The sequence below is a fragment of the Chroicocephalus ridibundus genome, chromosome 3 (genome assembly GCF_963924245.1).
Source record: "Chroicocephalus ridibundus chromosome 3, bChrRid1.1, whole genome shotgun sequence".
Taxonomy (NCBI): domain Eukaryota; kingdom Metazoa; phylum Chordata; class Aves; order Charadriiformes; family Laridae; genus Chroicocephalus; species Chroicocephalus ridibundus.
The window spans coordinates 19,857,260-19,878,989 of record NC_086286.1 but is presented as its reverse complement, the minus strand read 5'-3'; the positions used below and the strand labels follow the sequence as shown (position 1 = coordinate 19,878,989).

At 46.7% G+C, this 21,730-nt stretch overlaps 1 protein-coding gene across 2 annotated transcripts in view; it reads right to left on the bottom strand.

Moving 5' to 3' along the window:
• HNRNPLL (heterogeneous nuclear ribonucleoprotein L like) overlaps positions 1-6,849 on the bottom strand; it is a 29,053-nt gene extending 22,204 nt beyond the window's left edge. The window contains exon 1 of one of the 2 annotated variants that reach the window (XM_063328298.1): positions 6,508-6,849. In XM_063328298.1, coding sequence (XP_063184368.1) covers positions 6,508-6,699 — 192 coding nt within the window. In that variant the 5' untranslated portion in view covers positions 6,700-6,849. The remainder of the gene's footprint in view (positions 1-6,507) is intronic. The other variant, XM_063328299.1, reaches the window with a different exon arrangement.
• Between the last annotated feature and the right edge of the window lie 14,881 nt (positions 6,850-21,730).

Here is a 21,730-nt window from a genome sequence, read left to right as displayed (position 1 = left end):
AGGGATCCAAGTAGTCATAAAAGGTTAATACTTTGAACTGCAAATACTTGGGCAGTTGCAGAAGGAACAGAACTACACAGCACAGAGGTTTTTATTTTTAGCTTATCTGTTCTTTACCCGCATATACACTCGTCAAAGCTGAAAGAAGGACCTAAGGAAACCTTCAAAAAAACCTAACAATAATTACCGGGTTTTCCTGCAAAGCCTCTAAGGCGTTAAGATAGCAGGCACCTTTACTTTATTTACAGTCTACAGAACAGTCAGAAGTTATTAAATCATTAAATTCATTGCCCTGCATACTTGTTACTATATTAAGATCCCAGTTAACGCTCGGGGTATGCATTTTCTTTTGTTTTCTTTAATGCATTCAAGAAACCTCACCTAAAAATATTTCTGCCTAATCAAATGGCAAATACAAGCAATGATTTTCTCACTGAAGCAAAGACCCACTACAAAGAGGTACCTGACTTAATTAGTACCCGCATACATCAAGTCAAGCTTTGCAGAAAGTGGATCATAATGGAATAATATCTCGCTCTCCCTCCCCTTCCCAGTTCAGCCTTCTGTTATAGTTTCAGTTCATGTTTCTTTGTCATGCAGACCCCTTTGTATTTTTATTTATTAGCAGTCCATTTAAGCTCACCTACTGAAGATATAAATCTAATAGTACAAACTGTCTAAAAAAATTATGACTTTTATACTTGCATCTTCGAATCCATTATACACGACTTACACACACATATACAGGTGTCCGCACTTCTGCAACTAGAATTATTCCCAGAGCCATCAGCAAATATAAATTTTGCTTTCTTTTTTAGGTAAAGCAGCACTGGGCTCTCCAAGACAAATTTCCTTCTCCCATAACACCACATAGAAAGCATCCTGTAGTAGGGTGTTGGAGAATAGGAGATTTAGCAACAATCAAAAGTCATAACACTGCTGCTATTGCAGTAACTTGCACAGAAGCTCCAGAAGCGTGGAAGTAAAAAAGAAAAAAGTAAAAAACAAAAAAAAAAAAACCCAACACAAAAATCTTAGTCACTTGCCATGAAATTAAGGCCTTATCTACATAGCATTTCAGAAACCAATTCATACGTATAAAACCATTAGACGTTATAAATGGCCAAATCGGAGGGACTCTGCTTTACTCAAAATAGTTTCTAAAGAGCAGCAGTAAACAGCAGCACAAGAACCGAGCACAGTCAGTCCAGAGCCAGGAAGCCACAAACTAACATTCAGAGCATATTGGTGAAAGACACGAGCATGTGCCACAGGCATATGTTTGAGTGCAAAAAAGTCTTCGCAAAGGGCAGACGTGCATATTATCTAACAAATTTTGCTGCTACCAAGCTGCCGTATCGAGCAAATCTCGAATGATCCTTGATTTCCTCCAAAAGATGGAGAAATAAAACAACTAGACCACATGAAAAATCAAATGTGTTTGTAAGTGTAAAGCATCTCCACAGCCGAGGTCAGAATATACACAACTCATCCAACCGCTGCCATAATTTCTTCCCAGAGATGAAAAATAGAGGGTTTTGACCAAGATCTCACGTTCACTGTATCTTGAAAACTACATGTGCTACAGTTGGCACACAGACAAAGGTTACAACAAAGCATCTGCTCACACACAGATTCACCACCACCCAGTATTTCTCTGCTTACAAATGAGTCTTTCACTAACTCCAACTCCCACGATGGCACAAAAGCGCCATGCAAAACTCCAACACAACACTCGCGGTCCACCAAAGTCAGGAGAACAGATTAGTTAACGTTACTGCTGTACCCATTAACATATATGACTTAAGGGTTTTTGAAAGCTCAGTAACAATTTCTTGAAGAATCATTAGCTGGACAGAAAATGCAATTACTAAACAGATAATGGAAACAGACTTCCTTTCTAAGTGCTCAAGACCAGTAACAAGGACAGAAAAGGTTTCCCTCAAGAAAGAAACTAGGAACATTAAGATGCTTAACATTGAAAGCGAGCTCTGTAGACAGCAGAGGCACAACGGAAAGTGTCGACACAACCAAGCAGGTGAAGCACAAACAAGTTAATTCACATACGTAAGACTGCAACAGAAGCAGCTTCAAAGAACAACTGTAGCATTTCAACATCCATTCTTTGGTGATCTATGTAGTTCTAGACAACTTTTAAAATATATCACTGGTTTCTTGCTAATGAATTATGATCTGCCATTACAAAAAGGAAGAAGGTCACCATGGGCTCTAGATGATGTCTCTCTTGCTCACCAATTCCTGATTAGAGAATTTTTCACCAACTGTTTCCACACAAATGTGTCCCTTATCCTTTCTCCAGAAACTTTCCAGTCAGTATGTTCACCTTAGTTCTATTAGTTTTTACTACGTTTTTTGGACCATCTGCTCCTTCACCGTTTCTCTGCTTACCTCCTCCATCTCTTTTTCTCCTTACTGCAAAAGGATGGCACTCCTCCTTCATATTCCCCCACTAAGGATGGTCTGATGAGGAAAGGCTTTCATAAGCAGATACGCAGCATTTCACACACACTCTTCAACCGCTAGTTGTACTACACGATGGTGACATTACTTAAAGCTGTTTGCCCTGTCGTACATCATCCCTGCTGATCGCACCTGCCTGACTTGAGCAGTTCTGTCTCTTCCCTACAGAGGTGCAGGAGACGCCTCTCTCCAGGCCACCTGGAATTCCTGTAGCTTTGCAGTGACAACGGTATTTCCAGTACACAGTAAAGTAAGATGGTGTCTCAGAAGAACTAAGCAAACAAGACAAAGTTAAGGTTCCATGGCAGTAGAAAAATATACCAGTTTCATATAGCCTGTATTTATTTGCTGTCTGGTTGGTTTTGGGGACTGAGGGCTAGGGAAGAGAACGGGGTTGAAGTTAATCACGCTCCATATTCTGGAAAGCTACCTGGCAATCTAATTTTGTTTCAGATGTGAAGTTTGTGGTATCGTTTTTCTTGTTTAATGCATACCACTTCCTAGCACTCTCTATCACTGTGTCCTTTCAATGATTGTATCTGCTACAGAACGGAATACCTGCATTCTGGCCCCTTCTGCTCATTCTGAACCTGCCCTGAAGTGCTCAGGCGGTTGGACTAGATGATCATTATAGGTCCCGTACAACTGAAATACTCTATTCATTTTTCTCTCTGCTCAGCACAATATGAATATCCCTTTAAAAAAAGAAACAAACAAACAACACCGCAAAACAAAACTCTACACAACACACAGCATCCTCAGGAGATTCAACCCAAGCTGCTGGAAGAAGAACTAGCCTGAACGTGACGGTTACTTTTTTAGATGGAGGATAAAGGAGGGAGGATGGTTTACACTCTACAACTGATTTCTAGAATGTACTTACATTTAAGAAATGGATATATGAACAACCCACGTAGGTCAAGATCTGAACTCACTGCCATCTAGCTACTGTTACCACAACTGCCTGTGACAGACATGAAGTAATTGAGTTGCGAAGTGAGCTGCTTCCCATTTACCACAAAGAACACCGCGCATCAGAAGTTACAGCAGAGTAGCCGACAAGCTGCAAGTTCACATCCCATTCTTACCTTGTGGAAGCTTGTAGATACGTTTGTGTATTTAGACAGCCCAACTGTAAGAACGGGGATAACAGATCTTCCTGACTTCACAGAAATATTTAAGAATAGGTATGTCTGGTGAGGCATACAGATAGTGAGGCAGACAGATGCCACAGAAAATACAGGTTGTATAAATACAACATTAATCAATGAAACTGAAATTCAAGGGAGGGAGAGGGGATGGAACCCAAAGGCCCTCCAAACACCCTCAATCGCAGCTCTTAACCCACATTCTCCCAGTGTCCTGACCCTCTGCTACACCGCAATTCTGACTCCTCTGCCAAGGCTTCACCACCACTCACATTGCCTCTGTAAGAGTCATTCTTCCGTATCGTACTCTCGCCTACAGCATACTTCTGCAAGATCACTTCTTACTTCTCCCCAGTCAACTGTTCTGGTCTGTTCCTGGCTCTCCACGGTTCTCTGCCTTGAGACGAGCCACAAGGAAGAGGGTACACCTCTGGGCTATAAGGAGTGTCCACACAAATAGGAAACAGAGGAAAAGGAAGAGCAAAATAAATTTTGGGTTTCTCCATCTGGGTCTCGCATACAGACTTCTAAGCGAACATTTGAAAAAAGCACCCAAAACTGAGAGGCATGAAGGGCTTATTCAACTCAATGAAACAATCCCAGAAGAACTGGAAAATGCCACAATAATAAATATAGCACAGCAGGGAGACCCCACCAACCTGCTCATGGGGTCCTACCACAAAAGGCTTTTATACAAAAAGAGCATATGATCCATATGAGTGTACAGTTCACCCGTATTCTAAGACACATGTTAGTAAAAAAGAACCAGTGAGGCTACCAGACTCCTACCACTCTTTTTACCCCAGTCATCCATTTCCCCATTTCTCTAATTCCCCATTCCCTGTAGTTCCTCCTACTTCATCTTCACTTACTCGTTTTCTGCTCTCTTCTGAGCAACGCAGAATACTTCCACCTTCTTGCCTCCTCTCACCCTACCTTCATCTTATATGCCTTTGCCCTGAACAACACACAACTTTTATAAGCTAAGAACATTTCCCTGGAAAGAAATGAGTAAGATACGACACAGAATAAATAAGTTCCCTGCATGTTTTTTTTAAATCTATTAGAGACAAAAATTAAAATTCACATTAACTAACTCTAATGAATAGATGCTGGCATTTTGCTACTAAAAGCCCCACATAAAGTTACTAACAAAAGTGCTCTGTCATTCATTTTTCACATATCCACTTGATGTTATAGCTTATTCGTAAGAAACCAGTTTGTTCCCTCTTATCAGGACAACTTCTGTCTCTCCAAGAGCGGACCAGCTTTGCCAATAAATCGGAGTCAGTGACCAGGCACCTCCTTGAGGCACACTGCAACTGACAAACTGCCTAAAAATCCTCATGTTCTTGACTTCCTACACATTTGTTTCAGTTTCTTTACTCACAAGACTCAGCACATGCCATTCTTGAAATCCAAAATGTAAAGTTACAGACATGCTCCATGCTCTCGTTACCTAAAAGGGCATCCCTCATTGGGATAAACTGAGATACTGAGGTCAACATGAATAAAATCAGCCAGAAGCCAGAATGAAAGAAAAAAAAAAAAGAAAAGAGTAAGAACTAGCTGTACTTCATAAAATACTGCAGAAAAGAAGAAAGGCAAGAGCAGTATCTTGTTCCTACTCGTAACACTGCATGTCCAGCTCTCTCGTACATGACAAAATTTCAAGATAACTTAAGCAAGCATATGGGTTTCATTCAGAACTGGCCTTTAAGACAGAGCACATTGCTAGCCCTTGACCGCAACAGAGATGATGCTCTCTCACGAGAAACTATAGAATTAAAGTGGTTCTCTCCAGACATCTGTCTTTGTTGCAGTTTATTGGAGAACTTTTGTACTAATTTAGCAGGTACCCTTCTGCATCAAGAGGTTTAACCGATGGAGAGACGGTAACAGCAAATGCTCCCTCGTTCACTTATCGCAGTGATAAGCACATTCATTTTAATAAATCATGAAACAGAGGCATTCTGAATTTCAACGTCTGCCACTAAATCAATGTTTTCTTGATCTTGGCTTTTTTAAGTAAGAAACAGAACGAGCCATCGAGAAGAAAAACAGTTGCAATCAGCTGGACAATTAGTTAGCTAAGAAATCAAGCACTAGACACAAAAGTACTGTTAGCCCAAATTTACGGGTGGAGGACCACCTTGATACTTCAGATACAAATTCACGAAGAATGAAAGGTACGTAGCAAAAGAATTTAGTGGACCAGCACACGCTTATTAGCATTGTTCACGGGGGAAGGCGAAAGTAGGAATATAAGCGAATTTAGAAAGGAGGCACTCATTTACGACCAGCCTTATTGCTGCACGCTGCCAGCCACAAAGGTAAGCCAGAAGGATGGGAGAAACCCTCTCCCCGGCTTTCTTCCCCCGCTCGGCGTTTCTATAGCTACACCCAGCAGCCACGGGGCAAGCACAGGACTCGCAACGGCAACATCGCCACAGGCGAGGAAGGAGCTGCCCGGGGAGCAGGGGCGACCTCGGGACCGCCGAGCCCGAGTCGCGCCTATCCAGCGGGACCGGAGCTCGGGCCCTCTCCCCCGGCAACTGCGGCGAGCAGCGGGTTAGCCGCCGCGGGGAGGAGGGAGGGAAGGACAGGCCCCAGCCTGGCCCCTCGCCATTCCCGCCCCCCGACCACGGGGCGGGAGAACACCCCACCCCCCCCCCCCCCCCACCGGAAGCGCCTCCATGCCCGGGAAGGCCGCGGGTGGGGGTCCCACCTTCCGCCACTCCGCGGGGAGCGACCCCCGGTAACGGGGGAGGGGGGGTGTCCCGAGCCTCGCCCCGCAGTGTCGTTCTCCACACCCCCCCCGCCCCGCCAGCCCCCTGAGGGAAGGCGCCCCCGCCCCGCCGGCTCCCGCGTCCCTCACCCCGCCCGAGAAGCCCCCTCCGCGCGGCGCGGGGGGCTTGTCCCGCCGGCTCTCGCTCTCCTCCGCGCCGCTATACTCGATCTCGCCTTCCTCGGCGGCGGTGCTGGGCTTCAGCCGCTTGGCCTGGCTCTCGTAGGCGCCGTCCTCCTCCTCTTCTTCCTCGTACCGCTCTCCAGACGACGGCGACGACATGGCCGCCAGAGGGAAGGGACAGCCCGGCTACCGGCGGGGGAGGCGGTGCGGGAGTGGGGATGGAGCCCGGCGCGGCTAACCCGAGCGATGCTCTGCTCTCCGTCCCCCCGCACACACCCCTCCCCGCGCCGGGAGCGGGTCCCGCCCCCCCGCCGGCCACCGGCGCCGCGATTGGCTGCGGCTCGGGGAGGGGCCGAAGGCGGCGCGGCGATGGGCCGGCAGCCGTGCCTATCGGGCGCCGCCGGCGCGGCGATTGGGCGGGGAGTGCGCCCGTCACGGCGCCGCGAGGCCGCCTCGGCACCGCCCCCTCTCTCGCGCGCCGAGGTCTGCGGGCTCGCGGATAGGGGCGGGGGAAGGGCCGGCGCGGGCGCGTGCTCGCGGGAGGCCATGCCAAGGGCCGCTGAGGGCCCGGCCCGGCCCGGCCACCCACCCACCCCTCCGCCCCCGCCCGCAGCCCCTTCCCCGGCCACCGCCGTCCCCCAGGCCCCGCCGCCTTTGTCTCCTTCCCGGCGCCGCCGGCGAGGCGCGGAGAGCCGTGTCCCGCCTGACATCTGTGAGCGGCGGAGGTCGCCGAGCCGTCGGGGGGCCGTGAGGCCTCACCCAAGGCGCCTCCTGAGGCAGGCGTTAGCGCAGGCCTCGCCCTCAGCCCCCGGCACGGGGAGCTGGTGTGCCGGCTCCTGTGGGCCGGTGGGGGTGACAAACAGGAGTTGGGGCTGCTCAGGGTTCCTTCTTCAGGGAGGCGATGCTGAAGGTGTCTCCTGGAGCCCATGCCTGTCCGTGTGGAATCATAGAAACATTGAACGACCCAGGCTGGAAGGGAGCTGGAAAGATCATCCGGTCCAGCCTTCCGCGGGAGGGAGCCTAGATGAGATGGGTTAGAATTAGATGATCTTTAAGGTCCCTTCTGACCCAAACCATTCTATGATTCTGTGATTATCCAGCTCCCTCTCCAGTCGCATCTTGAAAAACCTCCTGTGATGGGGACCCTACCACGTTCCTGTGTTCCAGGGATTGGTTGTTCTCACTGTAAAAAAAATTCTTGTTGCCCCTCGTCATCTCCGTGTAGGTCCCTGAAGAGAGAGCCGCTGCTCTCTTTGTAGCCACTGTAAGTACTGGAACACTGTGATGAGGCCCCCCCGAGCCTTCTGTCCTCCGGAGAGATAAGACCTTACTCCTTCAGTCTTTCCTCATAGGGCAGGGCAACCTTTGATTGTCTTTGTCCCTCCTCTGGACCCTCTCCAGATTGTCCATGTTTTGCTTGAAATGTGGGGACCAGAACCGGACACAGTACTCCAGGTGTGGGCTGACAAGCACTGGGTGATGGGATGATCCCGTCTCCATCCCTGCTAGTAACACCCCTGTGGATGCAGCCCAGGATCTGACCTGCCTTCGTTGCTGCAGCAGTGCGCTGCTGATTCACGTTCAGTTTGCTTTCCACCAGGACCCTTTCAGCGAGGCTGCTTCCCAGCCACACAGGTCCCAGCCTGCACTGGACTCTTTGTTTATTGCACCCCACAGGCAGGACTTTCCACTTTCTTTGTTAAACTTTATACTGTTCTTCCTGGCTCAGTCTTCCAGCCTGTTCGGGTCCCTCTGTGTGATAGCTCTCCCTTCCCATGTGTCCACCTCACCACCCAGTTTAGTGTCATCAGCAAACGTCGTGAAGGTGCTTTCAATCCCATCATCCAGATGATTTGTGAAGATGAAGAGCGTCCATCCCTGGGGGACCCCGCTTGTGACAGCCTGCCAGCCTGAGTAAAAAACATTGATCGCCACCCTCTGAGTGCATCCTGTTAGCCAATTTTCAACCCATCTTGCAGACCACACATCCAATCTGTACCTTGCCAGTTTGTCCAGGAGAAGGCTTCCTCATGGATGGAGGCACAGAAGGAAGACTTCCAATGTTATAAGTGGTTTACAGGACTTTCTAGCCGAATTAGTTTCTGCTGCTGTGGCTGCCAAACCCAGGTGGACGTGGAGTGGAACCCTGCTGAAAGTAGGTCAATGGAGAATGGATATATAGGATTGTGCAAGTAATTGCTTTTTCGGTTGAGCAGCCAAATAAGAGGGAGGGAAGTAATTCAACAGACAGCCAAAATAAATGTTATTCTTTTCTTCTTGGGGTTTTTTTTTTGGGGGAGGGGGTGTAGAACCCCAAAACTCCGCACTTGTATCAAACAAAACATGTTGTTCCACCTGAAATGGTACTTGTAAGCTAGAAAAGAAAGCAAATGGTTTGCTGTTTAAACATTTTCTGCTATCCTGAAACCCAGTGGTAAAGGCACTCCTCCAAGAAGTGGGAGGAGATTCGGTTTCCCTTTCTGCCTGACATGATCTGAATCCACATCTCTTAGGTAGCTCATCTAATTATCTTATCTACAAACACATACATTTGATTCAACTTAACTTGCTGTGTTTCTCGCCTTCTTGTTTTCTCTTTGGTCTTTGTTTCTTAATGTATGTTTTTCTCTCAGTATTTCTCGTGCCTATTTTTAATAAAAATTCATTACAACTTTGAGAGCATACCGTCCACAGCCCTGTACGTACATCTGTTGTAGGTTCAAATAGTCAATGTGGAACGTGCTGTCTGTGAACATTAAACTTACTTTTCTTGGCACTTGATTTATTTCTAAATACTCTCCCAATATTTCTGCTATGGACATAAATGCTTACTTGCCAGATGAAGTTTCCAGTAAATTAGTTTTATGTGCTAGAGCTCTGGGATTTTAGCAGACATTTACACCATACTGTTGGAAAAAATAACAGCCTGAGAAATCACAGAACATACCAGAGTTATGGTCAGAAAATAGCACTGAAATGCTGCAATAATTAGATTTCCTGCAATAATTAAATGTTCTTCCCCCTCCCATGTATTTAAAATTACTTTTCTGAAAATGAGGAAATGACTTGCTGTTTGACCAAATTCTTATTTACTGAGTATTCCAAGAAACAGAAAAGTTTCAGCATGCTTCTGTGCAGCATATGGACTCCAATGTCACTCGGTAGCGGACCCTGCTTTGCTGACTTAATGCAGTATTTAATTATCCCACAGTGGAGATGTTAAGATATTTTTCATAGTCAAGTTGTGTCATTGAGGCTTCTGCACCAAGCTCCTGTGAGCTGCCTTGGAGCCATCATTGTTTCTGTCTGTGCTTCGTGCATACGAAAGGAGGGAGGGAATATGGAAATACATCCCAGTTATGTAAGTTTGAAAGGGAGCATCTGACTCAGCAGAAGGATTTCACTGTTCTGTTGCTTGTCAGACCTGCTTCTTTTGTATGAGAGAGAGAGAGAGATGAAAGGTGCTAATGCTGCCTGAAATAGTTCTTTTCATACAATTTTTATTACCTGGAGCTGATAAACAGAAGTTATGGTTTCAGTCCACTACCCTCCAATAAGAAAAGCAATTAGTGTTATTTACTTACCACCGTGCAGTCAAGTGCAACCACATAATTACATAAAGAGCAGAACAATGACATGAAGAAAAATCCCCAAACATGGTAGAAATTTAAAACGCCTAATTATGCACATAGTTTGGAAGTACATGTTGTTACCAGTACAATTTTTTTTCCTCTTCCTTTCCTGCCTTGTGTCTTTTACATCCTTTGCTGTAATTTGTATTACATTGAGCTGTTAGCTCATTGTAGCGAGGACTGTTTCTTACCATGCTAACACATGACACTTCCAGTGCTAAGATCAGTGTATTTAGATACCCTGGGAATGCCAGTAACAGCTAGAATAAAAAAGGGAAAAGGTTTTATTTCGCTTGGCCATAAGGGAAGAATAATTAGCCTGAGTCGATCCAGTAATGACATTCGTAGTAGGATGTTAACGAGAAGGCGATACCTAAAAATGGTCTGGATGTGACTTTCAAACGTGAGGTGAAACTAGTGCTTTAGCCATCACACATTACTGTGTGTGTGTGAGGGGTGATGTTACACTAAGACCTGATCTACTATTTTCGGTTGAGTCAGCAAAAGGTGACATAAAAATGGGCCAGACCAAAGGTACCAAAGCATCCTCTACTGGAGAGCTGCCAGCAGTGGGGGCATATAGCGAAACGTTAAAAATGGGATGCGTGGAGTGAGCATTCCCAGGTACACTTTCCAGTTTCCATCCCTCAGCAGTTTAAGGATCTTCTGAGTCAGAAGCCGTTTTTATACCTTTCTGTTTAATAGCCTTAAGCTGGCTCTTGCCTAATCTTTTGGGTTTTTTCCCTATTTATACTTTTTGCTTCCATGAAGGTTCTCCTATAGTGATCAGTTCTCTGATGTTGTTATGTCTCACCCCCAGGTTGCATGTTTTCACAAGCACGTTTGATGGAAACCAATGCCAGGGACCTTCCTGGAGCTCGGGGGGAATCAGCAGCAGCAGACATGCAGCTTGTGGGGAAAATGTCAGCACATTTCTCAACACATCAACGTGAGGGCTGTTAGCTACGGTTCTCACCCTCTGGCATGTTGTGTCTGCTGCTCGCACAAGCTGTTGCAGCTGAGGGCACGCAGCTGCAGAAGCCTCAGTCAAGGATTGAAACCAAGAAAATGCTCTTTTGAAGGAAAAATAATTTCACCACAGGGCTAGATCAGTATAAATGGAGAGCTCTGCACAGCTTCTCCAGCGCTGTGTGATGCAGAAGGCATGCCACAGGGGGATGCCAGCAGGATAGGATGGGAGGAGCACAACCTCCCAAGCCCTACCAGTAAAAGTACCGCAGTGGCTCATACTGGTGGTGAGGGAAGCTCTGCTGCTGAGCCCTTGCAGTTCTTGCTCGGCCAAATCTCAGCTGTGCCGACCAAGGATGGGGTCTTGGTTTGCAGGGGAGGGTGACAGCTCTTGGGAAGTTTAGACTTATGGAGTTCACATGTTCAAGGCTTAATGGGCCTCCCTTCCAACAGCGCTGATTAGTGTGTCTTTCCCACATTAATCATTTTGACACATTCCGTTTTACTAAAAACTCAGGAGCCCACCAACAGTTAGTGGAATCACAAAGTTCCATGTAGCACCTAGCACGCAAGTGGAACATGAAGTCTGGCACGTAGCAAGGTTTGAAGGCAGGTCACACTGGTGTTCGTTATCTACAGCTGAGGCATGAGCATGCTGGGTTTTGTTCCTTTTTTTGAATTTAGTCGCAACAGCTGAAGAAATTAGTGCTCTGACCACCCTCCTGCTGGCAGTTACCTACCTCAGCTGCAGAGCGATGGTGAAAACACCGACATACCTGGACAAAATTAACCGCAAAACTTTTCTCAGTTCTTGTTTTTTATTACTTTGATTGGGATTTATCCACGCTCTCCTCTAGGCTGGACAGCACTTACACCTCCTTCCTATTTGCTACTCTTTTCAATTCACCAGCAGTGCGTAGACCTCTGCATTTGAGTACTTTTACAAGACTTCTGAAGCCAAAAAAAAAGAGAAGTACTAAGCATGCAACACACTAGTTATTTTCAAGAGAAATTATGGCTGCTCAGCATGCTTGACACTGGCTTGACTACCTAAATTGGTGTGTGCTTGGGTGGATAAACAGCTGTAGTAGAGGTCAGATCCACTGACCAGTAAGGACTTAAAATCATTGCCTTACATAGCAGAATTGCCAAGCCTCGCACTGTTACCAGCACTCTCAGAAGGATCGCAAATATTGTGATATTTATTGTTTCTTAAAGCGTCGGACTCCAAGCAACTCCAAGTTTAATTCTCTAAGTAAACTTGAGAAGTTTACCTCTGTCTAGTCAGTACTTCTGAAAAAAAGATTTTAATTCCTTTGATTGCAACTGAAAAACATGATTCTTAAATGCTCCCATGCTGGAGGCAACCCAGCTGTAGTCAGTTCAAGTACATGATCCGTAAAATCACACAAGCAAATCTCAGGTTTTCTTTTGGATGTCCTGACACAAAGTTTTCAAGTGTTTGAGTTTATTACCACTGCTCTTTTGTATATACACAGTCAGTGCACACACACACAAACGCACACAAACGCACATGTGCGCACACACAGAGTTTAAAAGCAATGGCGCTGCTTTCTTTCTCCTCAGACCCATGTAATACCAGGCAAGTCACTTAAACCAGTCGCTTACAATCACTGGTTTTGCCTCATTTTCTCATTGACAACCTCAAAACTAGTTTTCAGAACTGAGCATGAAATAAAATTGCATTATCTGTGGCATCAGGCCTTAAGCATTTCCAATGGACCCGTGAAAAGTGTTGAGAATACAGCTGGCCAAAAGCTGTCTACATGTCAGTCCTCTACCTCTGCAGCAGACAACGGCACCTTGCTCTGCTCACTCCACGCGGCAGTGACGCACTTCCTTACAGTGGTGAAAAGTACTCAGAAGAAAACAAGTCATTCTTTTACCAGCGCAAGAGCTGAAGAGCATGCCCTGAGCACAGCCCGGGCTCCCTGCGCGAGCGGGAGGAAAGCACAGGCTGAGAACTTCCATGCTACCTCGTCACCGCCTGTCCAGTGAGCTCCCATGAGCAAATGAATCCGTGGCTGCAAAATTAAAGTTCTTATCGCAACAAGTTAGGCATGAGGGCACAAAACCAGCCTGCATTTGCAACTTTCCCCTTGGCATTTTCTGTGATTCATGTTTTTGCCTTTGCATGCGTAATTCTTTTCCTTTGTAGTCTAGAGCGTGTGTGTTTTCCCTCTGTTAAAAGGATAAGGCGGCCATCTGATGGGTCATCCTGTGGCATTTTTCAGACCCGAGTACAGCAGAGGTGCACCAGCAGACCAGAGCCACTGCACTGGTTTCACTAGTAGAGCCACAGCAGAGATACAAGTCCCAGTGTCACAGCTCTTACCCAGGTAAGGGGCCTCAGGGCGGTGACGGGGGAGTGGGGTGGTGTTTGGGTTTTTTACCTTTATCATTTGTTTAGTTACCAGCATTCTTTCTTGGATGGACAGACATATCTGTCTAGTCAATACTTCCTCTCTCTGGTTCAGGTCGCCTTTCTCTGCGTAAATACTAGACACCATTTGTTCTCCAAGGCACTGTAATGCCACTTTCACATCCCCATCCAGGCCTGGTTTTGCTTCTTCTGGGCTGTGGCATAAAATAACTGCCGTTCTGAAATGTCTTCCCTTGGCTGGTGGCTTGCTGATCTGTCGACAAATCCAGAAGAGGTCTGGACATCTGTGACAGATGTGCCACACAGATGTGCCATACAGATGTGCTTTGTTTGCATCTCAAAGCATCCATTCCATACCCCCTCTTGGCAGCAGGGCTAGCTTATCTCTCCAGGGCTCTGGTGTAGGTGAAATGGCTAAGCCATGGCTGCCTTGCTGTCCTAGAAAACTACCTTTGCCATGCCTAAAGTCAGTTTCTGCAGCTGCCAGACACATCCCTGGTCCCGTTAAATCAAGGACTTCGCAGTGTGCCTGCAGTTCATTTGCGCGCACGTCGTCTGTGCCCTGTGCCTAGCCAAGCGCTCTGGAAGAAACCCAACCAGCTTCCTCGTCCTGCCTGGCTCAGGAAACGTGGACGCAGGATCATGAGGGGTGAGCAGGACATTGGGGTGTCCTAGTGTGCGGAGAGAAAAGAGGGCTGACCAAGGTGGCCTGCCAGGGTAAGAGGCCCTGGCTACCTGTCAGTATAACACTCTCGGGGCTGCTCACACAAAATAATCCTGGGGCAGCTTCCCCTGCTGACAAGGCAGACAGCATTCCCGTCCCGTGAACACAAATTGTGCCCTTAGCCAGCTCTGACCCTTGCTTACAACCTGGACTGCCATCCGTGGGCGCAGTTGTCCAGTCACCAAGACTGTCCTCCTTCTCTTAAAATAGCTGCTCCATTTTAAAGACAGAGATTTTGTAAGAGTTCCTGAGTGTTGCATCCCCCGAGGAGGAATGGGTCACAATTCTGGATTTACATTAGGCAACAGTTCCTCAAAATGAGCAGTTATCAATTTGTGAGGCAGGGGTTGTTTCCCAGCATCAACATTTGGTAAGCACCTGTGAAGAAGAGCCACCAGATGCATTTCTAAAATAGAAATTTAATTGATGTTCTGTGGTTTGTGTCTTGCTCTTTGATGGTGAAAACTTAACTGGAGCATAAAGCTCAGTGTCTAAGTGACAGAATGTCTGAGAGACAGGGTGCTTTCCTAGGAGTTATTGTATTTTATTTCTAATCTTGGTCTCCTTTGTCTCTTTCCATCCAGACGGAGCAGCGCCACTGGGCTACTTTGCAGGAATACAAATTGGTGATGGATTTTGAACTGACTGGTAAGTAAGAATGTCTGCAGGGTGAGACTGGGTGCAGTGCAGAGGTTTCCCCCCACCTCATGCTGACTGGAGATACTGCCTCCCCTGAGCACAAACCAGCATCTTATAGATATTTTTCCTTGGGCTCCCAAAAGTGTTTTAATGTACATTGTACAGCACAAACACTTTGTAAGCTCAAAGCAGTTCTGCTTACTAAAGTCCTTGTGCTGTATGTGGTGCATGAGAATTAGTTTCATTGATTATCATTAAAACATTGTCTCCGCTTATTTTTGCCCATTACAAAGGATGTGCTGCTGGCTAAAGCCAAATAAGATGTTTCGTACCATTTCACCTAGTTAGCCGCAATACACTTGACGTAAATCCTTTGTGATTTCCCTATAGCATAACTTTTTCCCCCTTCCCAGACTCCCCGAGCAGGGCGCTAGCACAAGTATTTTGACTGCAACAAAGGGAATGAGTTCCCACGCATTTCTTCAATTGCTTTCACAAGGAGGAAAAAGAAAATGAAGAATAAAATCCCACTTTCACTTTGCCCTAACTGGCAGCATCTAAACCTGTGTCAATTAAATGGCTGCTGCTGGCAGCTAAAGACAACAACGTTGTGGTGGGGGGTGGCGGAGTCAGGCTCAGTGAATGCACGGTAGGTATCTCTATGCAGTCAGCTTTCTCTTCTGTAATGGCAAGACAATTCACCATCTGATAGCTCAGACCATTCCCTCAGCTGGCAAGCTCTTCCTGCCTGCTGTTTATACAAACAAGGCCTGTGGAGCATTGTTGCTGACTCTTTAAGAGCTCTAGTGACTTGGCTAGGAAGTTGCACTTGATGAAGCATGTCCTTAGGGTGTCCTTGATACGCTTCCTTGGGTGACACACTTCATCTTTTCACACTCCACTTCACAGGAGCATTCGTTGTCCAGCTGAACCACACATTTAGACAGGCTACCTACCATACACTGATGTAAGATAAGTCATTTCAATGATATGTGTGAGCAAACTTTCAAGACTTTTTTCTTGGTCTCATGATGTCTGTACTGAAGAAGAGTTGCTGCTGAGAAGAAATCATAATTATGCCAGCAAGAATACTTATCTAGCACAAACTAGTTCTCCAGTAGAGGATTTTTTTTGCAGCCTCCCCTGAGTTTTTAACGTAGCTGCAGCTTTTGCTTTTAATATAACAACGCTTCCTAAAGTGCATGTTCTGAGTCATTAGCAGCTCATTACAAATGTCAAATATCAAATAATTAATAACAAAATTTACACCCAAATTAACTCAAGGAAAAATCTAGTGGTCCAAAAATACTCTCATTAATCATTCTTTAGTCCAGTCCTGCCCATGCTAGAAATCAAAAGTCACGAATTAGCCCTGTCCTGCTCCCTCCAAACTGTGGCTTAAAAATCAGAAGTAATTTTTTTGTGGTTAAAACAGTCTGAATTACTTTGTTTGCCTTGTGGTAACTTGAGACTGTATCTCATACTTGGATCACGGTTTTCATTATGATTTTAAGTCCCCATGACAGCTGCAGATTTCCGGTTTAAGGAAAGACGAGATTCTCCCACACCTGACTCCATTTTGGGTAAAGAAACAAATTTTATTACTCTGCTAAAACTGCAGTGAATACAGGTGGTATGTTTCAAAGACAGCCGATAATCTATAGAATCAGGTAATACATTGGATTGATTGTGAAATTTTTTCTTCATATGCCTTTCAATTTACTTTTTTGTTTCTTAAAGCTTCTTGCTTTAAGAAACAAATTTCTCTTGCCAGAGAAATACTTTTTTTTCCCCCTTGCATTTAGGATTTTGCATCTTAAATATTGTTTCTACTGGAGTGCTTCAGTGACAATGTCAAGATTTTCATACGCTGCAATCCAACAGGGCTAAAAATGCAGCCAAATTTTCTGATAAAACAGCAGAAAACTTAGCCCAAGAGCTTTGCAAAAAGGCCGTAGGAAATTCTCAGATAAAAAAAAAATTGAAACATCACAAGTTTAATACAGAACAGACACTTTAAACACTATATTCTCATAGCTGAAGCCTGCACAACCAGACTGTTGTGAATTAAAAGTTTGGCTCTCTAATCATAATAATTCAAAAAAGAAAATAAAGAGCCATGAGTCTTTGCAATGAAGCATTTCCAGATTTCCAGTATCCTTTTTTTCAGTGATTTCCCTGACCATGTCTATCATCCTCTTTTAGCCTGAGGTTTCCATGATCTTTAGGCATGATCCTCAGAGGCACTACACAAGTAATCTTGGCTACATCCGCACTGTGTGAGGGGAAGAGTGCCTGGGAACACCAAACCGATGTCCTCTCAACTTCGAGCCAGGCTGGTGTCAGCTGCGACGTGCCTGGAGGGACAGGCGGGCAAGCTGAGCCCCCCGTGCCCAGCGGGCACAGGCTCACCACGGGGGCTCTGGGGAATACATGTGCCCAGGAAACATGGCTTGGTGGTCGCACAGTCCTGGGCTGCCGTTCACTGCATCACCCTTGTCTTTCCAGAGCTACCCCTCCGTAAAAAAGTCACCTGGCTTTAGTTGTACCGGTGTGGTTAGATGCAAGCCTCATATAGAAACATAGAATCATAGAATGTGTTGGGTTGGAAGGGACCTTTAAAGGCCATCTAGTCCAACCCCCCTGCAGTAAGCAGGGACATCTTCAACTAGATCAGGTTGCTCAGAGCCTCATCCAGCCTGGCCTTGAATGTCTCCAGGGATGGGGCCTCCACCACCTCTCTGGGCAACCTGTGCCAGTGCCTCACCACCCTCATTGCAAAGAACTTCTTCCTAATGTCTAATCTAAACCTACCCTGCTCTAGTTTAAAACCATTGCCCTTCATCCTATTGCTACGTGCCCTTGCAAACAGCCCCTCCTCATCTCTCCTGTAGGCCCCCTTTAGGTACTGGAGGGGTCTATAAGGTCTCCCCGGAGCCTTCTCTTCTCCAGGCTGAACAACCCCAACTCTCTCAGCCTGTCCTCACAGCAGAGGTGCTCCAGCCCTCTGAGCATCCTCGTGACCCTCCTCTGGACCCATTCCAACGGGTCCATGTCCTTCTTGTGCTGAGGGTTCCAGAGCTGGACAGAGTACTCCAGGTGAGGTCTCACCAGAGCGGCGTAGAGGGGGAGAATCACCTCTCTGGATCTGCTGGACATGCTTCTTTTGATGGGGGCATGTCCAAGGGCTCTTTATGTAGCACTGCGTCGGGAGAGCGGGGATGCTCATGTAACTCCCTGCTCGGCTGCTTTAACTCCATTGGTAAAGCACTTCAGCAGCAAAGCTGTGTAGGCACAAAACCTGTGTGTATGCTATGCCTAAATTTGGAAGGAGCGGGAGGGGATCTGCAGATCTACATGTGTGAAATAAGCTTTTATCACCTGCTGCCTGCAAACCAGGCACAAACTCACATCTGAAGGCCCAGTTTTGCCCTGTGGTTTCCCCAGACACCCTCCCTCCCTACATCTTTGTATGTTGCTGTTACTCAAACAGGAACTGTTTGTGTTTGCAGCCTTTAGCAGATGATGCAGTTCTTTTATCTCCCTTTGGCATCTCCCTGCCAGTTGCGGATGCAGCCGCGTACGCATCTGAGAGCGAATTTTCTAGGGCAGCACTATGAGGCAAAATGCTTTCCCTATTGGTGTTCTGTCTGCTTTCATCCCAGCTCCTCCCACGTCCCTTGTCTGAGCCTTTTTTTTATATCCTCCTCCCCTTTGGCTGGTCTCTGCAAGACCAAACTGGTACTTGTTGCTGGTGCTGGAGCCTTATGTCAGGTCAACCCCTGTGGGTCACAAACTTGAGCTTCGGTGGCCCTGCAGCTGCTTCTTGATGCAGGAGGGTAATCGGTCTGACCATTCTTTGTGCCTCTTGCCCCTGCCTTGGCAGCTCATCAGAAGTGCCATTGCCATGCCAGCCCACCTGGCTGCGAACTGCGCAAAAATCCCGAAGCGACTTACAGACCTTCCTGTTCAGTGCCTCCTTTGTGACTATGCAGAGCCATGGGGCTTGTCGTACTGCTGGGAAATGCTTCTGCACAGTGCCCTTTCCAGCAAAAGTCCCACAGCCCCCAGGACTGCAATTTAAAATGTCACGCAGAAATGTCCCGTGCTTGCAGATGGAGCCGGGAGCCGGCATCTGCCAGCTGCGGAATTGCTCTGAAAGGCAGAGTGAGACCCCTGACCCTCTCCAGAGCTGCGGGTCCAGCAGCTACTTCACCAGTGCCGTCAACAGTGAAAAACAAATGTTGAATGATGCAGAGCTGTCCTCCTCCTTGTCACGTTCCTGCTTGACTTGCTTAGGCGCTTTTGAAACCCCTGTGAGCCTCCCCCCCCGCCCCCCGCCATTGCTTTGTAGGGCCCTCAGCGCTGAAAATCAGTCTCAGCATGACCCTCCGTCCAAATCTTCACCCCCATCAGAAACCTCAGCCGCAAGGCTGTCGTACCATTTCATACGCTGCTTTTATTTTTGGACCTTTAGACCCATGACACATCCTCTACAAAGGTTAAATTCAAAATTAGCTGCACGAGCATAGAAAGGAAAGTCTGTCTCTCAGCCTACGTTATAGTCCCCAGCCCCCTCCCAAACAAAATGGAAGCGTCTCTGGTTCACGGCAGCCTACACAACAGCGAGCTGCAGGAGCTGTAAGCTATTATTTTAGCTCCCAAGGAAAGTAATTACTATAGCAACCAACACATCCGAACGGCTCTTTGGCTGCTACTGAGACGCAAACAACTTGTGCACAAAGGCACATCTGAAACGTGCCGCGTAAAGTGTTCTCGGGTAGCTGCGTTTTTTGAAGAGCTGTCTAAAATGTGCATAACTGGCTCCCGATGAGTGACTGCCAGAATAAGAGCAAGCAATTGCACCATGCCATGATCCTAAAATAACCTAATCAATGGCTCAGTATATTTCCCCCTGAAGAGATGAAGCGGGGGAAAAAAAAAAAAAAAGGCGCAGGCTCCATTTTAAGCCTGTGTGCTGGGGAGTACCCGGCAGAGCTGAATATACGTTCAATAAACAGACAATAAAATGGTGGGGGGAACGTCTCCCCTTTTGTTATGCCTACTCCCTGCAGGCTTTAGTGCCAGCTCGTCCCTTTGGGCTTACATGAAGTTCGTTGGAAAAAGGAGATTTAATTGCAGCCTTGTAGTGCTGGAGGGTGTAACAAGTGATGTGTGCCTTCTTTTCTGTGTCTGCGCAGCAGACAGCCCAAACAGACCCCATCTCCTGCTGCAGTGCTGGGGCCGTCACTGTCGCTGCCGGTGAATAAGGAAGCTTCTTGGGCAACAGCAAGCTGCAATCATCATTGCTTAAGTATTACAGCATTTGGAGTGTTTCTGCTGCCTTCACATCAAAATGCCACTGGTGTAATAACAGCTTGGTCGTTTCTGGGCTCTGCGTGCAAAGCTGCACCGCTTCCCGGTGCTGAGACGAACCGCTTGGGTTCCCCAAAACAAGAGGTCTGGTCTGGGCCAGGAGTGCTGTTGAAAGATTCCCCACAGGGCAGATACAGACGTGTCACCTGTCTCAAAGATGGTGGGCGGCATTACCATCACGCTCCTGCTCCGTTACTCAAGGCAGCTCTGCTGAAAACGGGGGTTATGGATCCAGGTAACTCAGAGCAGAGTTGGATCCTATAAGTGATCACAACATGTCCCTTCACAAACCTGAATCGCCTTTTAAGATTTTTTTTTTCCCTCAGTTGAATCCTAAAGTCCTGCTCTGGGTCCAGAATAAACTGAAAAATCACATGTGGGTTTAAAATAAATACAAAATGAAGGAAGGAAGTGTAGTGATGGAATTTATTACAGAAGTGCCTGAGGACCAACCAAAAAAGGATCTCGTGATAGTAGGTACTGCATGACAGAGAGTTTTGGTTGACTGCAGCCTTTTAAGCAAAGTCACTTGATTTTGGATTGATTAAAGAAAAACATCTGAAAAAAAGCGCAAAAATAAAGTAGCCATAAGAAAATAGCACAAGCGTGTGTAAAATCCAATGTCTCGCTTCTGCCTTGCAAAATGGTACCTGCCCCGCGGGCACCTGGAATTTCCAAGCTGCTAATCCCAGGGAAATAAATTCTCCTCTGTAATTTTTCTCGTAACAAGTTTATTTTCTGACAGCGGTTGACAGTGCATTAAATGGCTCCCCCTTGAAAAACAAACAAAAAAAAGAACAACACCAAAAACCAAACAACTAAACCCGAAAAAACAAGCTGTTCTTTTTCACAGTGTGCCTTTTGATTAGCTTTTTTGGGTGGGGGAAAGACAGAACCTTTCACTCCCACGCTGACTTCCCGGCTTGCCTTTGCTGCTGAACAGAAATCTCTTGCCTGATGTCGAGGAGCTGGAGCCACGAAGTAACGTGCCTTCGTGCCATGCCTCTGCTATACCTGCAGGGTCTCTGGCTGTGACAGAGCGGATAAATCCCTGCTCCTCACAAACATTTTGGGGTTTGGGTTGCAAAAGGCTGCTGCAGTACCTTTTCGGTCAGAGCAAGGGGAGATATGGAGAGGAGAGCTAGCGCGCTGCCCAGCTGCTTGTGCAGAGCCGCGAGGCAGAAAAATTAAACCGAAGTCTTGGAAATGTGCAGCAAGCTTTTCTGAACGCTCCCCGGCTGTGGAAGTGACCTGCTGCCAATGGCAGGCACGTTCAGGCCCAGGACTGTGGTTTTCCGCCGGGAAGAAAGAAGAGAAAAATGCAAGGAGCTTACATTCGATCCTCACTATAAGCAGAACTCAGTGCCACAGCGAATAGGCATGAAATGAACTCTCTCTTAAAAATAGGAAAGCCAAAAAAAAAAATAAAAATCCAGTGTGGTGAGA